This window comes from Hypomesus transpacificus, chromosome 12 (assembly GCF_021917145.1).
Source record: "Hypomesus transpacificus isolate Combined female chromosome 12, fHypTra1, whole genome shotgun sequence".
Classification (NCBI taxonomy): Eukaryota; Metazoa; Chordata; class Actinopteri; order Osmeriformes; family Osmeridae; genus Hypomesus; species Hypomesus transpacificus.
This window is the reverse complement of record NC_061071.1, coordinates 7023377-7043351: the sequence shown is the minus strand read 5'-3', so window position 1 is coordinate 7043351 and position 19975 is coordinate 7023377. Positions and strand designations below refer to the sequence as shown.

General features: G+C 49.2%; 1 protein-coding gene across 1 annotated transcript in view; it reads right to left on the bottom strand.

Annotated features, from left to right (window-relative positions):
* Positions 1 to 811: 811 nt before the first annotated feature.
* Positions 812 to 19975, bottom strand: part of nrp2a (neuropilin 2a) — a 20548-nt gene continuing 1384 nt past the window's right edge. The window contains exons 2-11 of the mRNA XM_047031384.1: positions 19669 to 19842; positions 18467 to 18819; positions 18221 to 18365; positions 13118 to 13198; positions 12728 to 12883; positions 9908 to 10173; positions 9666 to 9762; positions 7733 to 7765; positions 3188 to 3250; positions 812 to 3092 (exon numbers count right to left, since the gene is read on the bottom strand). Coding sequence (XP_046887340.1) covers positions 2758 to 3092; positions 3188 to 3250; positions 7733 to 7765; positions 9666 to 9762; positions 9908 to 10173; positions 12728 to 12883; positions 13118 to 13198; positions 18221 to 18365; positions 18467 to 18819; positions 19669 to 19842 — 1703 coding nt within the window. The 3' untranslated portion in view covers positions 812 to 2757. The remainder of the gene's footprint in view (positions 3093 to 3187; positions 3251 to 7732; positions 7766 to 9665; positions 9763 to 9907; positions 10174 to 12727; positions 12884 to 13117; positions 13199 to 18220; positions 18366 to 18466; positions 18820 to 19668; positions 19843 to 19975) is intronic.

Below are 19975 nucleotides of genomic sequence, written 5' to 3'. Positions count from 1 at the left end.
GCCTGTAATTGGACCGTTATGTGGAAGTGTGGAGCGTGCTAACAGGGAGCAGCTACTCTGTCAGTGGACCAACACGTGCCCTTCCCCGCTGTGACTGGCTGGTCCTGGAACAGCGTGCTCTCGGATGCCCTGTACAGGCCAGGTTAACGCTGACAGTCCTCAGCAGGCAATGGGGAAACTCAGACAATATGTATTCAACATTAGCATATTATGTAAGTGTAGTAAGAACAGCTACTTTCTTCCCTAAAGTCTTTTACGGACTTTGTTTCATCTTGCATTCACAGCCTTTGAATCCCCAGTGTCAGACCGCATATCTTTGATCTTAAATGCCAGGCGTACAGTATTTGCTCGTGGTGTTTGCATTTGGGTAAGGGGGACTGATAGAGATAAACAGAACCGTGTGTCAGAAGGACGTTGAGCCGAGGTAAAAAGAGAAGTAGCCTAATTGTGTGCGTGTGTGTGTGTATGTTTGTGTGTGTCATGGGGGCCAGGGGCACTTCAAAGCTTTGATGTTAGGAGCTCCTAAACGAGGACGACTAGAGGTCCTGGCTAATGGGACATCATGGGGAGATTAGAGAGGAAGTGTATGGCTGCCACACTGTGTGTGTGCGTGTGTGTTTGTGGAGGAGATTTGATTAATGTTTACCTTTGAGTTATGGCTGTTGTATGTCTGGGAGTTCATACTGTAGGCAAGGCTTCACAGCACATTATCTATCTTAGAGTCCTCATTTTATGGCTCATCCTTCATTCACTAACAAGGAGAACGAGGAACAGCAGCAGAGACGTCAATCACGAACACTAGGCTTCTTTGTATGGTATAAATCCTTTATTAAATAATCATAACAATAATAATAACAATCATAAAAAGAAAGTTTCTGTACAAAGTCCCCAAAACAACAACAACAGCGTTACGTCAGTCCAGTGCGAGAGAAGATGCCGGTAAAGTGTGAGTATGCCCTCCCTGACAGAAGGGGGCACTGTAACTGTGGTGTTTTGATACAGACTCCGAAGGCAAGCTGGATCACAGAAGCTCCAAGGCACTTGGTAGAGAGTCATTGGGGTCCAGTGATGGGAGTCTCCGGGGTCCAGGGAGGCGATGTGTGTTCGGACGGGCGGTCTTTATTCGGGGACCTTCCTCGACCAAAATGGCCTCTTCAGCCCTGGCTTCTGTCCACTCTGTCATACCCAAGTACTCACAGCTCCATACACACCAAGCATTGTGCGCTGCTGTTTGTGTGTTTGAGTGTGTGTGTGGGCGTATTTATCCACAAAGAAGAGTGCTCATATGTTATTTTGGCATGTCTGTATGAGTATGTAATTCAATAGGTGTATGTGTGTGCTGAGTGAAAACGCCTGACTGTTCTTTCTCCCTCTCCTACTTCACAAGGCAGAGGAGACCAGAGGGACTAGATGCAAGAGTCTTTTCAGTCATTTATCTCTGGCCAAAACCTGGACGCCTCTTCCATGCCAGCCTCTCTGGGTAAATTACCCCCCCAAAAAGGAAAGATGTTGAAAAAAAGAGCAACAAAACAGCCAATGAGAGGTGCTCTGGTGGTACTCATGACCCTGATGGAGTCACGGCATTTGAGGTCCACACACCAGGATACGCTCCCTCAGTTGTCCTCTCCTCGCTAGATAGCTGACTTAAGGCTCAGATCTGTGTCCGGTCAATGATTCTGAAGTCCAGTTTCTCACTGTGCCCTTCTTTTTGTCTTCTTTGAAATTCCTTTTATGTGACACACAGAGAACTTTGGATTTCGTTTTTCTGTGATTTGCTCCACTGATTTTTTCAGTCCTTGTTCGCAGCATCTAGATTCCCTTCCCCACCTTCAGCAATCCATAGGTTGCACCGATCCAAACACGTTCACCTTTGACCCTTAGCCTCAGTGCAAAAATGACTTTCTCTTACATAAATAGAAAAACAGCGACGACAGCCTGAAACTAAATCTAACAGTAACTCTATCTCTAACATTTCTTTGTCCCCTTCTATTTACCTCATTCTTAATTTATCAGCGTCCACATACTGGCAAAGGGCCAAACAGGAAACAGAAAAAGGGACTGAACAAAAAAAAATACACTCAAAGACATGTGGCGTCTAAAAATACCACAGACTGTCAGATAATCAAGAGGAAAACAGTGGATGCTATGTTACATGAGTCCTTAATACCTGAACAAAAATGGTCCACAAAGAAACTAAGGTCTAGGGCACTGTGTTCACGTGATGGAAAAACACTCATTCCCTAAGCACTTCCTAACCTCTACCACCTGTCTAATACCTTCTCTGTGTCAAGTATGGAAGTCTACTGTCTCCAGATGTAAAAATTAGACCTTATAAAAATCTATGATTTATATTCTCTCGTGGAGTAGTAGGTATTTGGAACAGATATGTGTTGATATTTCTTTTTGGGGCCCAGGACCCCTGGCAATGGAAAGGTCCACAACAGAGACCAGTCCCTCCATCATTGGCACTAGTCCACTAAACCCTACCCTGGCCAGCACCACTTTGAGAAAAATAGGGGGGATGAGAGTTCTCATGATGGGGCTGACAATGTGTTTTCCTCCATGCTTACCCCTATCAGGATGGTATGTTCTTTCCCTCAGGGTTCAAAAGGGTTGCTAGGGCTAGGGCCAAACGAAGCAAAGAGAATAGAGACGATAGTGAGGATGGTAAAATGGCCGCCTCTCTCTCTCTCCCTCTCTCTCTCTCTTCCTCTTCTTCCGCCTCTTCTTCTTCCTCCTCCTCCTCCCTCGTTCTCCTCAGGCCTCGGTGCAGCACCGCTGCTGGTTGATCTTGACCTTGTGCTTGAGGCCGTCGTACAGCTCAAAGTTGTAGTTCTCCAGCGTGGTGGAGCTGCGCGACGACAGGCCGCTGTAGGAGCACGTGCAGTAGAGCAGCAGGCCGGCACACACGGCGCCCAGCAGCACGCCCAGCGAGCTCATCACGATGATGGTGACCAGGATGGGGTCCAGCGTGTACAGCCACGAGTTGTCCTTCTCCGACGTGCGGGTCACCGGAGGGTCTGACGAGGGCGAGACGGTGCTCCACGAGTCCAGGACTGTGCGGACCGGATGGATGGGTGGAGGGAGGTCATCTGAAGGGAGGGAGGAAGAAAAGAAAGGGTGTTCGTGTAGGAAGGGATGACTACAGGTTGTCTGGGAAACCAAGGAGTGTGTGATTGGGTTGTACCTCCGTCAAGTTGCCCCCGGTTGTTGAAAAGACGGTGCACTCCAAAGTCTACTGGTCTCATACCTGGAAGAGAAACAAAGAATAGCAAACTTAAACAATGCCCGGGGTAGACAAACATAGACAAGTGTACACACACACATGCACACACACAGAGTTTAGAAAAATATGTTTTTATTGTCACAGAAATCACACCAATGAATATTGAGACATTTCATGAAGGCATTTTAAACACACTGTTCACAAAATGACAAAAAACTACGGATTTAACATCAAAAGCTGAACCCAGATCATTTTTTTCCATAATGATCATTCTCATTTATTGTCCTAATCACAATTTTGTATCATCAACATCCTCATCATAATTCTCATCATAGTCATCAACATTGCTGTCCAGTAAAAAATCATGCAGTTAACTGTTTCACTCTAATATTTTAATATTCATCTTATCTTGGCTACTATCACCTAAACAGTCCTTTCATGTATGGCTGTGTCAATAACCAGAATTGAAGAACGAACATTGCCTAGAATCACAGCTAAGGTCAAACTATTCACCACCACAGAGTCCATACTCCAAAATCACTTGTGTGGGACTCCAAAAGCTCAAGTCAATGTTGTTTTTCATAAGATCCACTGTTCATTTGGTGTGACTGTTCCTTTCCTGGGAAGTGCGTGCAGCACTTGGCACATGGTCAAAGGTGGAAGTATCTGCTTGGCATAGCACACCTTCCCTAACAGGAGATCTCAAAACGACCAATAGCATCATTAATGTTGTCTCTGGGGCAACGGCTGTTGGCCGCGTATGAGGACGAGGGAGGTGGGAGAAAAAGTGCTTACTGCTGCCTTAATAAATGTTATCTGTCCATTAACTAATTAGAACTATTAAGAGCTGGGAGCAAATTGGTGTTGAGATGGACAGAGTGGGGTGTCTAACCCTCAGTTGATTTAAAAGCACGTTGCGGAACCGTGCCAAAGAACCACACTCTGCAAAAGCCTGACTGCTACACGGATATCAAAAACAATTCAGCTGAGTTGTGGCTTTATTCGTTTAAGCAAAACAAAGTGGTTATCCACAGTGTAGGATCGATCGATATGGAAACTTCACATAATAGTATTTCTAGGTACAGGACATACTGTATGGCACTGATACGGCCTGTTCTCAATCAGTTGTTGATGTTCTGGGCAGACAAAAGGATGTTGCCAGATTTCAAACTCATCTCAGCTTCCTCTGTTTGTGAACATTTGAGGTTTTTTAATTGATGTTCCGGCATGGAGTGCATCGGACATGGCATGTGTCTGGTTTCCATGATTGGTTGAATCGTTGTCGAGAGCGTATATACACAGTAAAACACAACACCATCGATATGGCTCCCAGCTGTCCCCAACAGTATTGTGGGATTTGTAGGAATATAAATCAGGAAGAGGTGGTGATGGTGGAAAGCTGCATCTGTTTACGATTCCAAAACAAAACACACATTCACATTGAGAGAGGAACAGGCTCAGAGATGTGGCTGTCATATGGCCAGTCTGAGGAGAGAAAGAACAAAGAGAGAGTGGGCGGGGCTGTGCGGAACGGGAACCACGTTCTTTATTACGCCAGGGAACCGGGATGGAACACTAAGCACGAGGAGGGCACATCCATCATGGACTGATGCCTTCATCATGGAAAGAAAGAGCACTCAATCAAAACCCAGATAAGGTTTTCGCCTCTGAAATACCAAGAGTCGGATTCATGTTCTCTTATCCTCAATGTGTTATGACAGTATGTTCTCCTTCAAACATCTGAAGACTCCCTTTAACCTGGTTCCAACCCTGTTAAGTCTTAGATGAACTAGCACTCGATGTTCCCCAAAACAATGTTGTTGAGTAATTACAGGGTGTCCTTAGTGACAATACTGAATCTGTCGGAAAGCTCCACATACTGCATTTAGTAACGCTGTCTCTCGTGTAACCCTCCCCCATCTGGATGTCTGCAGCAGCAAACCCTCTCTAAGTACTCCTGCAGCTCAGTCACTCCTTATTTCTCCAGGGTCTTCCTAGTCTGTGGTTTGGCAGCTGTAGTGCTTTCACACGGCTGACCCATCTCACCCACCCCGCGCCAGGAAGACTCCGGCCCACACAGAGCGTGTTGAGGCTGGGGTCGATTCCAAGAGGAGTAAGGGCGGTGCTGTTGGAGCCAGTCGTCGAAAGTCCCGAGACAACCCACTCAGATAAGGAACTTTGGCTGACTCATATCCTCTCAGCACTGCATGAAACATCAACAACAAAGTCCTCCATCAAATAACCGACCGAAAAGACATCCACTTTGAAAAGTTAGCTTGCAATCAGGCAAAAAGGGGACCCAAGAGAGTCATGGCGGCATCGTCCTTTGCAAAACCACTGTGACCACTTCCTTTTCAAGAGGGAGGGGCTTTGCGTTTCTGGCCTTCCCATCATAGTACATTCCTCACAGGGAGGGCAGGCTCCGCCCCAGGAGGAGCCATAGCGCTGGACGAACAATGGCTGTACTGGAAGCACTGGGTGGAGCTGTGGTAGGCCACTGACAGCTGGCTCTTCTTAGCTGCCAGGTGTTGTCGACGGCAACAAAATGCCCTGACCAATATGGCCGCCGCCAGAAGAATCAGGGCGCCCCCGGAAGCCATTACGTAATACCAGTGGACTGGTAGGGGTGGCACTGCCAGGGAATCTACTGTGGGGTCGGTGGCGACGGGAAGGCCTCCCCCTGGTGGAGAGATACAGAATAGTTGGCCAGGGGAGAGAGAGGTGAGCAGCCTTTAAAGAATGTTTTTTTTTTTTTTTACTTTATTTTCATCTCTCTTTTCTCTCCCATGGGCACATGCAGAAGCATGCTGGTTCAAAAACTCCATCACAAAAAATGCCAAATGAATCAAGATGCGTTATCTGATAAAAGCTTTGCTTGCAACCAGCAATTGATGGTAAGGGGATTTTCACACCAAGAGCAATATAGATTTTGACGTTGGAAGCAATCCAATGATCGATACAATATAAATGATTCCGAGAACTCTAAGGTATTGACTTGGTGTGAAACAGCAGCCATACTAATTAACTATAACAAAAGCCTTTCATAAGATCCTTGTTTTCTGTTAGCAGACGAAGTTCCATAAAGTTCACCGAGCAAGGCTTAATCATGCAACAGCCAGCCAACCCCAGGTAGCTTCTGGAAGCTTCCAAAATCCCTAGTTGGGAATCTCAGGCTGCCTGGGGTGAGAATTCATCTCTAAAACAGATCCTCCTGTTCCCCTCTTTGTTTTTTGTTACATTCTCCTTCATCACTCTCTTGGCCAGCTCTCTCCTCTCTAAGCCAAGCCATATATGTCCTTGGATACGATCCCAACTGCTCCTCCACTCTGATCCTATGGCCTCAAATCCCTCAAACGTTTCTGTTACAATCTCACAAACAGCCTCCTCCAAGAACGCTCCTACTTATACAGGCCTGCAGAGGGAAAACAAATGTCTTCAATGGTCCAAAAGCTTCGAGCTAAACAAGGATCTTAACTATGTCACTTCAAGCCTGGCAGAAAAGCAGAGAGAGAGAAGGAGAGAGAGAGAGACAAAGACAGAGAGAGAGGTGGCAATCCTTTAGAACAGGTTGCGTGTTCGACTCAAAGCTGGATCCATGCAAAGCCCTGGACCGCGTCACATAATTACAGAGGGAAATGGTGCGTAGACCTGCTACTGCATACAGCTCCCACTCATTAGAGAGCGCTGAGGAGAGGAAAGAGACAAACTCGCACCACTGCTCAGTCACTCTATCTGATTACTTCCACTGGGGACTCTGTGTGTGTATGTCTGTGTGTGTGTGTGTTAACATGAGCTGCCCTGAGAAGAGCAGTGAAATTGCACACACTTCAACTTTACAAACATAAACTGCCAAACTCTTCTCTCATTGGAGCACAGTATGAGATGCCGGAACACTAAACATCAAGTCACATCATCCATCTCACACCGCAGAGAGTCTCCATGTGTTTTTGATGAGACAGGGTGCTATTGAAAATCCTGTATGCATTATCAAACAGACGTGAGAAAAATATTATTTTTGAACGCCTCGAAAATGTATGTTGCCCTTGGTTTAGTTACCCTTTCAGGTAATTTTTTTCATTTCAGTTTATTCCACCGGTTTAACAGAGCTTGAAAAGTCTATTAAAAACATCTCCTACTAAAAGTGTTTTGAGTCTACCTTGATCGAATGTCAAAGCGACTTCAGTCGAAAGTTCCCTATAACTTAAGCTTATTAATGTTTTGATGCCGATGCTGTTGAGAATCACAATTCCAAAAGGAAGGCAGCATAAACCAAGCAATGCACAGCTCTTGCATCCTCAGACCAGCTTAGAATAGATTGGCTTGCCTGGACAAATCTTTTTTTAAGAGCTATTTCTGAGGGCATCCTCTCATCTTTGCCACCAAAACAAAATCCCCACGAGCCATCTTGAAAATCAGCCAAAGCTGTTCAGTGCAGACCAGCGAGCAAAAAGCAAACACATTCAAACAGGAAATGACTTCCTGTCACCAAACACTGCCCCAACTCACCTGTCATATCAGGAGGGAAGGCACTGAAGGGCTCTGAAAAAGAACACGAAAAAAAAGAGATGATTACTCAAAATATGGCTTGTGGAGGCAAATCAAATGCCAAGGAAATGTCAAAACTATCAAGACAAATTCCTTGGGAAATTCGAGGGAAAACTCTTTTCTTATTAATTATGAAATCTTGCTACTTTCCTCAGGTGAATTCAACTTTCAAGTGGAGTTTATAATGTGCTTTTATTGAAACTTTGGTAACACTTTATTTGAAGGGGTGTGAATAAGAGTGACATGACACTGTCATGGCACTGTCATAATCATGACATGACACATGAATGGATGTTTATGAATGTTTATGAATTGTATTAAAAGCATTTGACAGACTTAATGACACCTTTCTTTATGACGAAAGTCGAAATTGTATATTGAATATTTTCTTCAAGTTTTGATAATTGGGCCTTCTATGATATGTTTATTTTGAGAGGTTATTTTGTCTAGTTAATGTCAAGTTGTCGTGACAAAGACATTGACAGGTGATGTTGTCTAAGCTAATGTCAAGTTGTCATAACAAAGACATCAATGTCAACCTTGCATAAGAAATGACATAATTCACCGAATGACACCTAATGACAACATTCATAAACATTCATAAACATCCATTCATGTGTCATGTCATGATTATGACAGTGCCATGACAGTGTCATATCACTCTTATTCACACCCCTTCAAATAAAGTGTTACCAAGACTTTTTAGTTGAGCGTGTGAAGGTGAGGCTTTGGCTTTATCGCAGTCGTACAGGGAAGGTGGTGCTAGCTGGTTGCTCACACACACAACCTTCCATTTGATTACTTGGAATGGAAACAAAGAGGAGGGGGGGGTGAGAGGTGACTTGGGAATAAGGGGCCTTTTGGAGGGAAACGCCGACGTGCCGTGAGAAAAAAAGCCTCGACTGTGTCTGGCGATAAGCACGGTCCCAGCATGCTTTGGGACAAGCAAGGGGGCCGGGAGACGGAGGTGGAGAGGGGGAAACAGCATGGAGGCACCTCCTGCATGACGGCGTGGTGCCGTGCGGGGGGGAGGGGACGTGATTTCACCTGTCATCTCTGACCTACTCTGCAGTAAAGCATTCCGCTGTTTCGACGCGCACAGGCGCAAAACACACGCTTGTGTGCCAAACACACGCACACGTGCAAAAACCCCCGCATGCTCACGCGGCGTCTCTGCATCCTGACTCGAAAAGGCACGTTTTGGCTATCAGTCAATATGGGTGACGGCAGGTTTGGCTCTGAGCACAAGGCCTGCTTCTGATCTGGTTAAGCCCCTCACCAAAGCCCCTGCTCCGGCTGGATTAGCCCGCGACGTTCACACCAGCACTGGAGCTGCTTGGGAGAAAAAATTGTCTGTCTAGTAATTCCCTTTGACGGTTCTGGAAAAAGCTCTGTTTACAAATACGGGAGGAGAGGAGAGGAGAAATCTAATGAAACATAGATTAGCATCGCGGGGCCCACAGGGCGTTTGTGGCCTAGTTTCTAGACTTCTTCTTGCGGAGGAATAGCATTGTTATTTTCCTCTCTTCCTTTCATCTCAACTTCCAGGCTTTTAATGGAGCGCCGATGCTGTTCCGCAGACTCGACTGAGGGGACGGGAACAGGGGGAGTGTGTTGGGGGGGGGGGGGGGGGGGGGGGGGGGGGGGGAGCAGGGCTGAGGGGCGGCGTTCGTCGCAGCGCGAGTGTGACAGTTCAAGGACCCCGACGGGGAGAGGAGGAGGAGGTGACGGAAGTGGAGGAATGCGTGATGGAGGAGAGAAGGAACGCTAAGAAGGAATGCTGGCAGGCTTGCGAGCGGAGGAAGGGAAGTGGGTCGCTGGAGGGTCATAGGGCAGTGTGTGTGTGTGAGCGAGACCGTGTGTCTGGACACAGTCCACTCCTCCGTAGACTTACGCGTGCACTCCTCCAGTGGCGTGCCGGAACTCATGTGGATGTTGTCTATCCAGATGTGACCTGTGGTACCGCGGTCAAAATACCCCTCCATCACCACCTGCCAGACCAGCAGAAGGCTGGGTTAGAACACGCCCCACACCTGCCAGAACACTGCTAATCCCACAACCCTTCCCCAAGACCTCCTGTTCTGGGTGAGATAGGGTGGGGGGGGGGGGGGGTGGGGGTGGGGAGGTGTTGGGTACCTGGAACTCTTTGGGGGAGCGAGGCAGGATAGTGCGGCCCTCCTTCCACACGGGGCCCTGGTCGCCCCTCAGGGTCCACAGGAGGGTCTCCTCTTGGTGGGCATCGCGGAGCAGCACCCTCAGGTTGCCCTGGGCCTCCCCCCATAGCTGGTAGGAGAAGAGCAGGCAGAGGGGCCCGGTGTCGGCCCCCACCGTGGGGCTCAGGATCCTCGCTCGCTGCTGCTCCGTCTTAGGGCTGGCCTCGATGTACAGGTAGCTGTTCAGGCCTGGGGCAGAGATCACAGGGGTTGCGTGGAACGTTAGAATCAAGGTCAACACGGACACCCTACGTCCATTCGAAATGAACAGGGCTTGCGAATCCAGGGTCAGGCACACAATGGGTGCAGGATGTGACACGTAAACACAGCAGGCTGAAGAATAGGGGAGAGGAGGGAGGTGATCTCCGCTGGAGTTTACCAACACTCAGACCTAACCCCTGGGAGCCATTCCGATTCCTGTCCAGGTAGAGTGCTTACACAACGACATTGTCTCCAACACAAGCCTCCTCTCTCCGTCGTTCACAGAGGATGTTTAGATTGTCGACTTGGATGATGACTGACATTCCATTGTACAAACGCAGACCACATCTTGATTTGTGTGCGCGTGTGTGCGTTTGCACATTTGTGTGTGCCTGCTAGTTGCAGCTGTTGAGAAATCCTTTTTAATGTAAGTGGCCTTTCCGGAAAGTATCCAGTGTCAACATGTTCCTAACGATCGCTGATGGTTTATCACCACGCAGACACGGGGTGTTGAAGCAGTCGGGGGGGGGGGGGGGGGGGGTGTTTTTGTTGGGGGGGAGGGAACAAAGAACAATGAAAATGTGTGTGCGTGCGTGCGTGTGTGTGTGCAAGCGTGTAATACGGCGGTTGCTATCACATTCCTTTGAGGTTATCGCTTTTTATGTGAGTCTTAATATCAGCCATATGATCACAATGTCTGTGAAATAGATACACTATATTTAATGGTGTGCCACTGCTCCTGCTGCTGCTGTGAATGTGTGTGTGTGAGAGTGTGTACGTGCTTTTGGGAGTGTGTGTTGGGATGTGTGTGTGTGTGTGTAGCCACTTGGCTTCATCTACCAGATCAGAGTGATATTATCAGGGAGAAAAAGGCTTCCTCCAAGATGACAACCCCCCTCTCTGCCTTCCACGCACCCAGACTTGCGTGTGTGACACTTCAGACAGCATATGTGACAAGGCATCCCCTGGCCTTTCACAACCCTACGATGTGTGTGTGTGTTTGTGTGTGGACTCTTCACATGCGGTCTCCTTCAGCACCGTGCGCACAAGTGCGCGTCTGTGTTTAAAAGAGTGTGCGTGTCTTTGTACGAGAGGGTCATCGCCAGATGTGTCGATAGGGGTCTGCTTGGCCGTGTCTGTCTGTGCGTGTGTGCGTGTGACCTCGGGCTTTTCTTTTTATCCCTGATCCTAAAGCATTTTAGAAACCCGTCTCTCCACACCTCCATCAGCCTCTTCTGAAGCCATTGTTTCTGTCGCTTGTTCTCTAGTCAGCGCCTCACGCTTCCACACTGAGCCAGAAACATTATTAATCCATTTCACAGTCGCCCCCCGCAGCTAAACCCAGGCGATGCTCCATTTATTAAACACACGTCTAGTTTAGAGGGGGGTATGAGGGAATCTTTGATAGTCTTGTTCTGCACTGTCAAGAGGTTAGGCGGTCGTTGGGTCTGTAGGTCTGTGGGTCAGGGAAACGTCAACACCCAGAGGGCTAGCACAGTCTCGTGATTGGATATTTTGGCTAGCGCTTTTGACCTACGACCTCTATCGGGACCCCGAGGACTCTGATCTAAAACCTGATACCAGGTCCTGCAGCTGGGAAGCGTCGCTGTAGATACGCAGCATCCAACTTGACAACGCTAGGGAACTGCTGCTAGCCCTGCTGACAAACACACCTGCTTTGAAGTCACGTTGAAGACTGTTACCAGGTAAATAGGTCACGCTTCAAAAACGTTTCGGAAACCGTCCGTTGCCCCGGTGAACGCCTCCCTGTTCTGGGGGCCCAGGTGACACGAGAGACTTCTGAGCACGTGCAGTAAGGCTGAACCACCCCCTATAATGATCTCCAGCTGTATCCATGGCTTGTTAAATCTTTCATTGAAACCCATTTGAACTAAATCAAAACCAATGAATTTTGAAACAAGGTCAGGATAACACTCCCTTCCCAGTGACTGCATGAACCTAAAACGAAAAGTCAGAAAGCCCACAAGAACACCGCTCCTTTCTTAAATTAATATGCCAAAAGCTTCATTTTTTGATCCTCAGCGCATGTATGAAGGGAAATGAATAATCATTTCTTCAAGGAGGCTCTAAGTACATGGAAGTCTACTTAGCATCCAGGGATCTGCCTCCAAGGTAATCGAGTGCTGAGGACGCTCTGCTGGGAAGGCTGCTTTTCCTCTGGAATCTCCTGCTCTGAACTTAATTAGAGCTACTGGGTCTTAACCCCTTCCTTCCATGATCCTCGCGCTCATGTGCCAGTGACACATATCCTTCACACTGAGCACAAGTTCTAAGGAGCCCCATGGCTTGATAATCCCAAACCGACAATGCTACATGACACAGTGTGAACAGTGTGAACATATTGTACGTGTGTGAATATAGAAATGTGTATGACCTACATTTTAGGATGACAAAACAGGAGCTGGGACTCAAACCCTATAAGCGAAATGTGGAGGAAGACCGAACGAGCTTGTGGAGCTGGGGAAAGACATGGGGGGCGCCGGGGGGGGGTCTGAGCGACGCTGTGCCCACGAACACTCACCCATGGTGGGGAGAGAGAGGTCCAGGCTGCTGCCCTGCGCTGGGACTCTGGAGCTGATGTGGAGAGACCAGTGCAGAGGGGCGCTGGGGTCGTGGCTCCATCCGCATAAACCCTTCTCAAAGTCACAGAGCCCTCCCATCGAAGGCGAGGAGCTGGCTACTTGACAACAAAGTGCCAGTTGACAGGTGGGTGGTGGAAAAAAAAGAAATTGCCAATGAGGAAAAAGCTTTGATGTCAAGTCATTGGAAAAATACATTCTCACAACAACAAAAAAGACAGACGTGACATTTGAATTGGTTAACCAACGGTATTTGGATTATTTCAGGGGATTCAACAAAGGAGTTCATAGGAGATTAATGAATGAACATTATTCATAGACAGCCATCTCACCTGTGGCTGAACCCTGGGCCGTGCTGGTGTCCATGTGGACAGACACCGTGGGCGTGGCCGTGTCAGCCAGAGTGCTGGTTTCTATGGGGATCACACAAATAAACATACATCATTTCCAACGCCTGTCACATCTACCACTTTTCAAAACAAAACGAAAATGACCGAAAGTTGCTCGAATCTCCCATATAACTAGATAGACATTCAGACGGGGTAATAATCCCTTCGCTTCCAGACGGTTTTAGGAAAATGAGCGAGAGAGTGAGAGGATGAGGTCATCTAACAGTCCATCCCTCCCTCCTTCCCTCTATCCCTCCCACAAGGTTTAGAGACAGGCTGAGACAGGCAGAGATAGCCCCTGAGGCCCAGTGATGTTGTGTCTGTAAGCACAGGCATCTGTCTCCAAGGCCTGGTCAGGCCGCACACACACACACACAGACACACAGACACACACAGACACACGCACATGTCTCAATGGCTGATGGATGGGCCTCACTATCTCTCCTCGACCTTGGCTTGATCACACACCCTCATGGGAGTAGCCTCTGTCAGGGAGCACGACGTGGACCAGTGTGTGAGCGGTCACAGTTTCCTTCTGGGAGACAGAGGGGGCGGGGGGGGGGCTCTCTAAACCCAGAACTTCCACAACAAGGAAATGACAGGGAGGATATAGAAGGGGTATGTGAGGACTTGTCTGTTTGTCTGCTTAAGTGGGATGTATACTGCTCATGTCTTTTTCGGTAAATACAAACATTTAAACACACGCACGCACCCACACACGTCATTGCGCAGAAACTCACACAAACACACACACACACACATCTGTAAAACACCTCCCAGTTCCACCACATGCTCTGCAGACTTCTTCAGGAATGTTACCCGGGATAACGACCTATGCTATTATGAGCAGATGGAACGGGGTAGCCCCACTTTCTTATGCAACCAGAGAGAGAGTCAGAGAGAGAGTTAGAGAGAGAGAGAAACAGAGAGAGAGAGTTAGAGAGAGAGTTAGAGAGAGAGAAACAGAGAGAGAGAGAGTCAGAGAGAGAGTTAGAGAGAGAGTTAGAGAGTTAGAGAGAGAGTTAGAGAGAGACAAACAGAGAGAGAGAGTTAGAGAGAGAGTTAGAGAGAGAGAAACAGAGAGAGAGAGTTAGAGAGAGAGTTAGAGAGAGACAAACAGAGAGAGAAAGTTAGAGAGAGAGTTAGAGAGAGAGTTAGAGAGAGAGTTAGAGAGAGACAAACAGAGAGAGTTAGAGAGAGAATTAGAGAGAGAGTTAGAGACAGTTAGAGAGTTAGAGAGAGAGAAACAGAGAGACAGAGCGTGAGGGGATCAGGGTCGTGACTGTCTGCTTCCTAGCTATGATTGAACCAAGCTCCTAATCACATTATCCTACAAGTCTGGCCCTGTGCGTGTCAGTCTTCAACCCCCCTCACACACTAACACCACAATCAGGGTACATGGTCAAACCATACTACCCGTGTAGCAGGGATTTCAGTTTTCAAGGATTTAAGAAGGTCAGGGTGGTTGGCCGGCACTACAACTGTTTCCAGGTGGGGCAGACGGACGTTCTAGACAGGGTTCGGGTTGAGAGGCACAGGCAGGCCATAGATCATCGAGAGAAAGCAATGATTAGAGGAGGAGGAAAACACAAACGATACACACAAACATCTGGAACGGCCCATTCCCGCATCTGGATCCGTCGAGCGCGGAACACATTTCCGGCGTGGGGGCGACAGAAAGGGGGGCCGGCGTTCGGCGTGATGTTTCTTTTTTTCTGTCTTTCATTCCGCGGCGCGGCAAACGCACCAGGAGCCCCTCGCCTTTTTAAAGCATCAAGGACAACAAACATGAAGGGGAGGCTGATTGATTCCGTTTCGACGGAATACGCAACAAAGGGACTTCCTGTGGAAACGGCGCCGCAGTGGTCGCAGCAGGATCGACGGCTCACATGAAGGGGATGTGCCCAGCAGGGGGTCGGTCCTGACATTAACCCCACGCTAATGTCACGCCCTTTACCTCAGCTATTAACCACCTAATAAGATTCTAATCACCGCCCAGAGACAGAGAGGGCCATCGGGCACGGAGGACACCCCACTCTTCTCTAACCTTTCTATCAGATGAGACACTTTTACAGGCTCTCTCTCTGTCTCTCTCTCTCTCTCTCTCTCTCTCTCTCTCTCTCTCTCTCTCTCTCTCTCTGTCTCTCTCTCTCTCTCTCTCTCTCTGTCTCTGTCTCTCTCTCTCTTGCTCTGTCTCTCTCTCTCTCTCTCTCTCTCTCTCTCTCTCTCTCTCTCTCTCTCTCTCTCTCTCTCTCTCTCTCTTCTCTAACCTTTCTATCAGATGAGACACTTTTACAGGCTCTCTCTCTCTGTCTCCCTGTCTCTCTGTCTCTCTGTCTCTCTGTCTCTCTGTCTCTCTGTCTCTCTGTCTCTCTCTCTCTCTAATTTTGTATGTCTACTGTTCTCAACTCAGGAAAAGCCTTTCTCTTCGTCTCTACTGACACACGCGCACACACACACACCTTACACACTCGTATGAGTCTTTTAAGATTCCTCCAAGCCCTTGAGTCTGTGCTTTCAAAGGTCAGGCCTTGTCACAGTGTAAACGTGCTGACCTTTTGTTGCGTGTGACAGAGGTGTCAGGGGCAGGGGAGAAGGGCTGAGAGACTGTGACCTGCTTGCCTAGCCCCAGGGTCTCCACTCGACATATGCGAGCAAGCTGCCACTGAGCTGCAAGAAGAGGCCTCCTGTAAGTAAGGCTTGATTGTTGAACAGAAGGCATCCATGCGCAGGAAAGGACCCACCAGGGGGCCCACCAGGGGGCCTCCTGCTGCACCAGGGGACCCATGACTGCATCAGGTGGCCCACTGCTGCAGTTGTGGGCCCCCTGGTGCAGTAAGAGGCCCCCTGGTGCAGCAGTGGGCCCCCTGGTGCAGCAGTGGGCCCCCTGGTGCAGCAGTGGGCCACCTGATGCAGTCGTGGGTCCCCTGGTGCAGCAGGAGGCCCCCTGGTGTAGCAATGGTCTTTCGTGTGCAGGGCAGCACCTGCTGATGTGATGGGCCACCTGGTGCAGGGGGTGAGCTCATCCTAGAGGGTCTGGGGGACCAGTCTGATGTCACAGAGTTAAGGGGGATTGCTGGGTGATTTTGGAATGCATCTACGCACACATTCACACACGCATGCAAACACACACATCAGGGTACACACACACACACACAAACACAACCCTTTCTGGAAAACAGCCATAGATCTTTCCAAAGATACGTAGTCAGCAATATATGAGCGGAGAAAAAAAAAACAAAAAAAAAATTCAATTATGTAGAGAGCCTTTCTGTAAATCTCTTCTTGGCAGCGTGCACACAATCCTCAGGATGCCAGGGTGCATGCTGGGAAACCTGGCTGCTTTCTCAGTGATTCAGAAGACATCAGTAAGGTAGTGGTTCTGCTTGGAGGGAGGTCATCACCCCAAACTGGCTCCTATTTCTCTCAGAGGAATACTCCCTGGCAACCGTTTGAAAGATATTCCCTATTCTGAAGGTACACCCATGAATAGCTACATTTGGAGTGAAACGGTATTGATCTTGATAGATTAAAGATGATGTATGCATGCAGCTGTGACACCAGAGATATATGTATGCATTCATGTGTGTGTGTGTGTGTGTGAGAGAGACGGGATCCAACAAGAACAACAGTGTGGAGCGCCGAGAGTGCGAAGAGGGGGGAGTGAGTGATGAGAAACAGGAGGAAGGGAGGAGAGAAAGAACAAAAACATTGACAGACCCACGCACGGGGCCTCAGGGTGGGAACAGGGAGAGGAGAGAAGAGCAAGCCGAGAAAAGGAGAATGGAAACAGAACCATGTGTTTGAAGAAGGATTGAGGGGGAGGAGAGAAAGGGATGAGAGGAGTGACAAAAGAAACTGGGGGTGAAGAGGAGTAATGGGATGGAAGGAACAGGAAATGAGACGTTTATATGCAAGGAGTCATGAGGTAGTTGGTAAACACCTCTGACCCTACACATGATTGCAATAGAAGCGATCCCAACGGATGAGCCCCTGTTTCGAGATAAAATAGGCTCCTCCACTTCAGGTGTGAAGGGGATTTCACATCGAATTTGGATGGATCAGTCCATCTCCTCTAGGAGTTGGGGGGGGAGGGTGTTAGAGAGCAGTGGCTATGGCAGCAGGGAGACATGTCCACGTAGTTTCACAGTCTCTGTTGTTCTCTTGGGATAAGGAAGTGTGTGTGGGTGTGTTTAACCCGGACAGGCTGTAGACGGATGACGGCTAAGCGTGAACCTGTTTATGTGTGTGACGGTCGTGTGAGCATGTGTGTGGGTCTCTCGTGTATTTGTGGGGTAGCAGATGTCTGATGTTTATATGTATGTGTGTGTGTGTGGGTGAGGGGGTGTGGCACTGTTCAGCGGTGAGTGTGAGGGTGATGTAGTCTTCTTAATATTTCATCCCTCTGCTGTTTCTCCTCTCCAGTGCAGAGCAGGGGGAGAACAAGGCCATTAACACACAGCAAGAGTGTGTGTGTGTGTGTGTGCGCGTAGGAACTCGTGTCTCAGACAGCCTGCGTGTGTAAGTTCCAGTAGGAACCTCGTGTGTTTTGAACCTCCTTGTCAACACTTTCCGGTATCCCACCGAGGGATAAGGTGTAGGTACTGGGCGTGTATTCAAGTGTGCGCGTGATTGTGTGTGTTTGTTTGTGCATGTGTGTGTGTGTGTGTGTGTGTGGGTGTTAGGCCCACGGCTCTGTGCTGTCGTTCAGGCGTCCTGTATAGCGCCAGTGGGAGCAGTCAGTAGTGAGAGTCCAGATTCCAGATGTGTCTGCAGCTATTGCTCACATCTGGAGAACAGAGCACACCAGGACAAACACACACACACACATACTTACAGAATACAGTACCGCAGGGATGGATTCCTAAAACCCAACCGCACTCCACTCTTCTTCCAAAACCCCCACCACCTCCCTCTCCAAATTTCCAAGCCTTTTCGGATTCTTGACCCTACTCTCTGGTCAAGATGCCCTCAAACAGCTAGTGCGACTTGTGTTACACACACACACAGACACACACACACACACACACACACGCTGATAGGTACCTGGCAGGTCACAGCCGAGGACTTCCACCCTCATCCCGATGCCGGCAGGAGACCACCTCTCAGGGTAGAACCTGACCAGCTGGGCCACGGTCTCCTCAAAGCGCCGCAGCTCCGGAGTGTCGTAGTGGGTGTTCCCCTCAAACAGCTGACGCACACACAACACACAGCACGCCCCGTTACCATCGCCATGGATACTGGTTTTGAAGCTCTGCTTCAACACACAAGTGAACACACACAGACACACACCTTAGGCAGATTGGTCTTGCTGTCCATGATGAAGCCCCAATCCTTCCCGTCCAGGCTGTGAGCCAGGCGGTACTTCCGAACGAAGGCCCGGTTGTCGGTGCTGCCGGCCCCCGTCTCTCCACCCCGCGCCCCCTGGGTGATCACTCCCCGCACCGTCCTGGGGACGCCCAGGTCCACCTGGAGCCACTCCTCCCCGGCCAGGGGCTGCTCGGGGGCGGGGAACCAGCCGGAGCGGCTGGCCACCAGACGGGCTGCCCCGGGAGACCACATCATGTCCCGGACAGACGAGGCCGAGATCTGGGCGTCTGGGAGCAGGCCGGAGAGGAGGCCCTGCATCCCTGAACATGGAGCGTCTACGGTGGGGAGGAGAGCGAGAGACAGAGAGAGAGACAGAGAGAGAGAGAGGGGGATGAATGGCGGAGAGAGAGACGGTGGCGGGTAGACAAGCGGTAGAGAAGGAGGATGGAGGGATGGGAGGGGGCGGAGAGAGACAACATTAGGAAGACTGACGGTGGTCGGAAGAGTACACAGATCAAAGTTTCATGCAGTTATGTCATAGCACAAGCAGAGCTTGCTGAATTATGCATGTATGCATGCGAATGTGTGTGTATGTATCTCTGAGGTCACTGCATCGGAGGCGCGTGTACTATGAGTACCTGAGGAAAAAAACACAACAGTACTGGTGGTCTACGAGAGCAAAAAGAATCACAGCTCTTGATGTGAAAGTGAATGGAGCATCATGAATATTAGATGGCAGTCGGGTCCAGCAATATCAGACAGATTGTCTGACTTGGGAGGAATCGCAAAGTGTGTAAGGCTGTGAGAGAGTCAAAGAAAGAGTGAGTTTGAGAGACAAGGGTGAGAGCGAGGGAGGGAAGGCGCATTTGGTCGCGAGTCGAGTTCAGCGTCTCCATGTAAGTGTGGGCAGGAAGGGTGTGTCTTTCTGGGCGTGTGGGTGTGAAATATTATTTTGTGAGTGTGACTGTTTGCCACTAACAAGCAGTGTTGGGAATAACGCGTTACAAAGTCATCAAAGAGCTAGCTTTTCGATGGCGTAGCTGGTAAACACACAATGTTTACAGAAGTGTCTCATTCTCTGAGGGCCCCCGAGTTGAAACCCCAGAATGGGGCAACATTTTGAGGTATTATGATGGGCGGAGCAATCCCCCCCCCCCCCCCCCCACGCACACACGCACACACACCTGTGATCTGGCAGCCGTAGAGCTCGAAGCGCAGGGCGATGCCGTTCCTCCAGGTCTGGGGCCGGACGCGCACGAAGCGGGCGAGGACAGGCTGGGGCACGCGGTTCAGAACCACCTCCGATGGGTCTGTGTTAGCATGGAACACCTGAGGAACACACACACACACAATAGGGGCTGTTTAGATTGACACACACACACACATTGAGCCCATAGTGGAGTCTTGCTCTGCTGCACACAAACACAGGCGGGGGCCGAAGCAGAGACAACCCAAACAGATATCCAATGACACGAGTGCAGCTGTCTATGT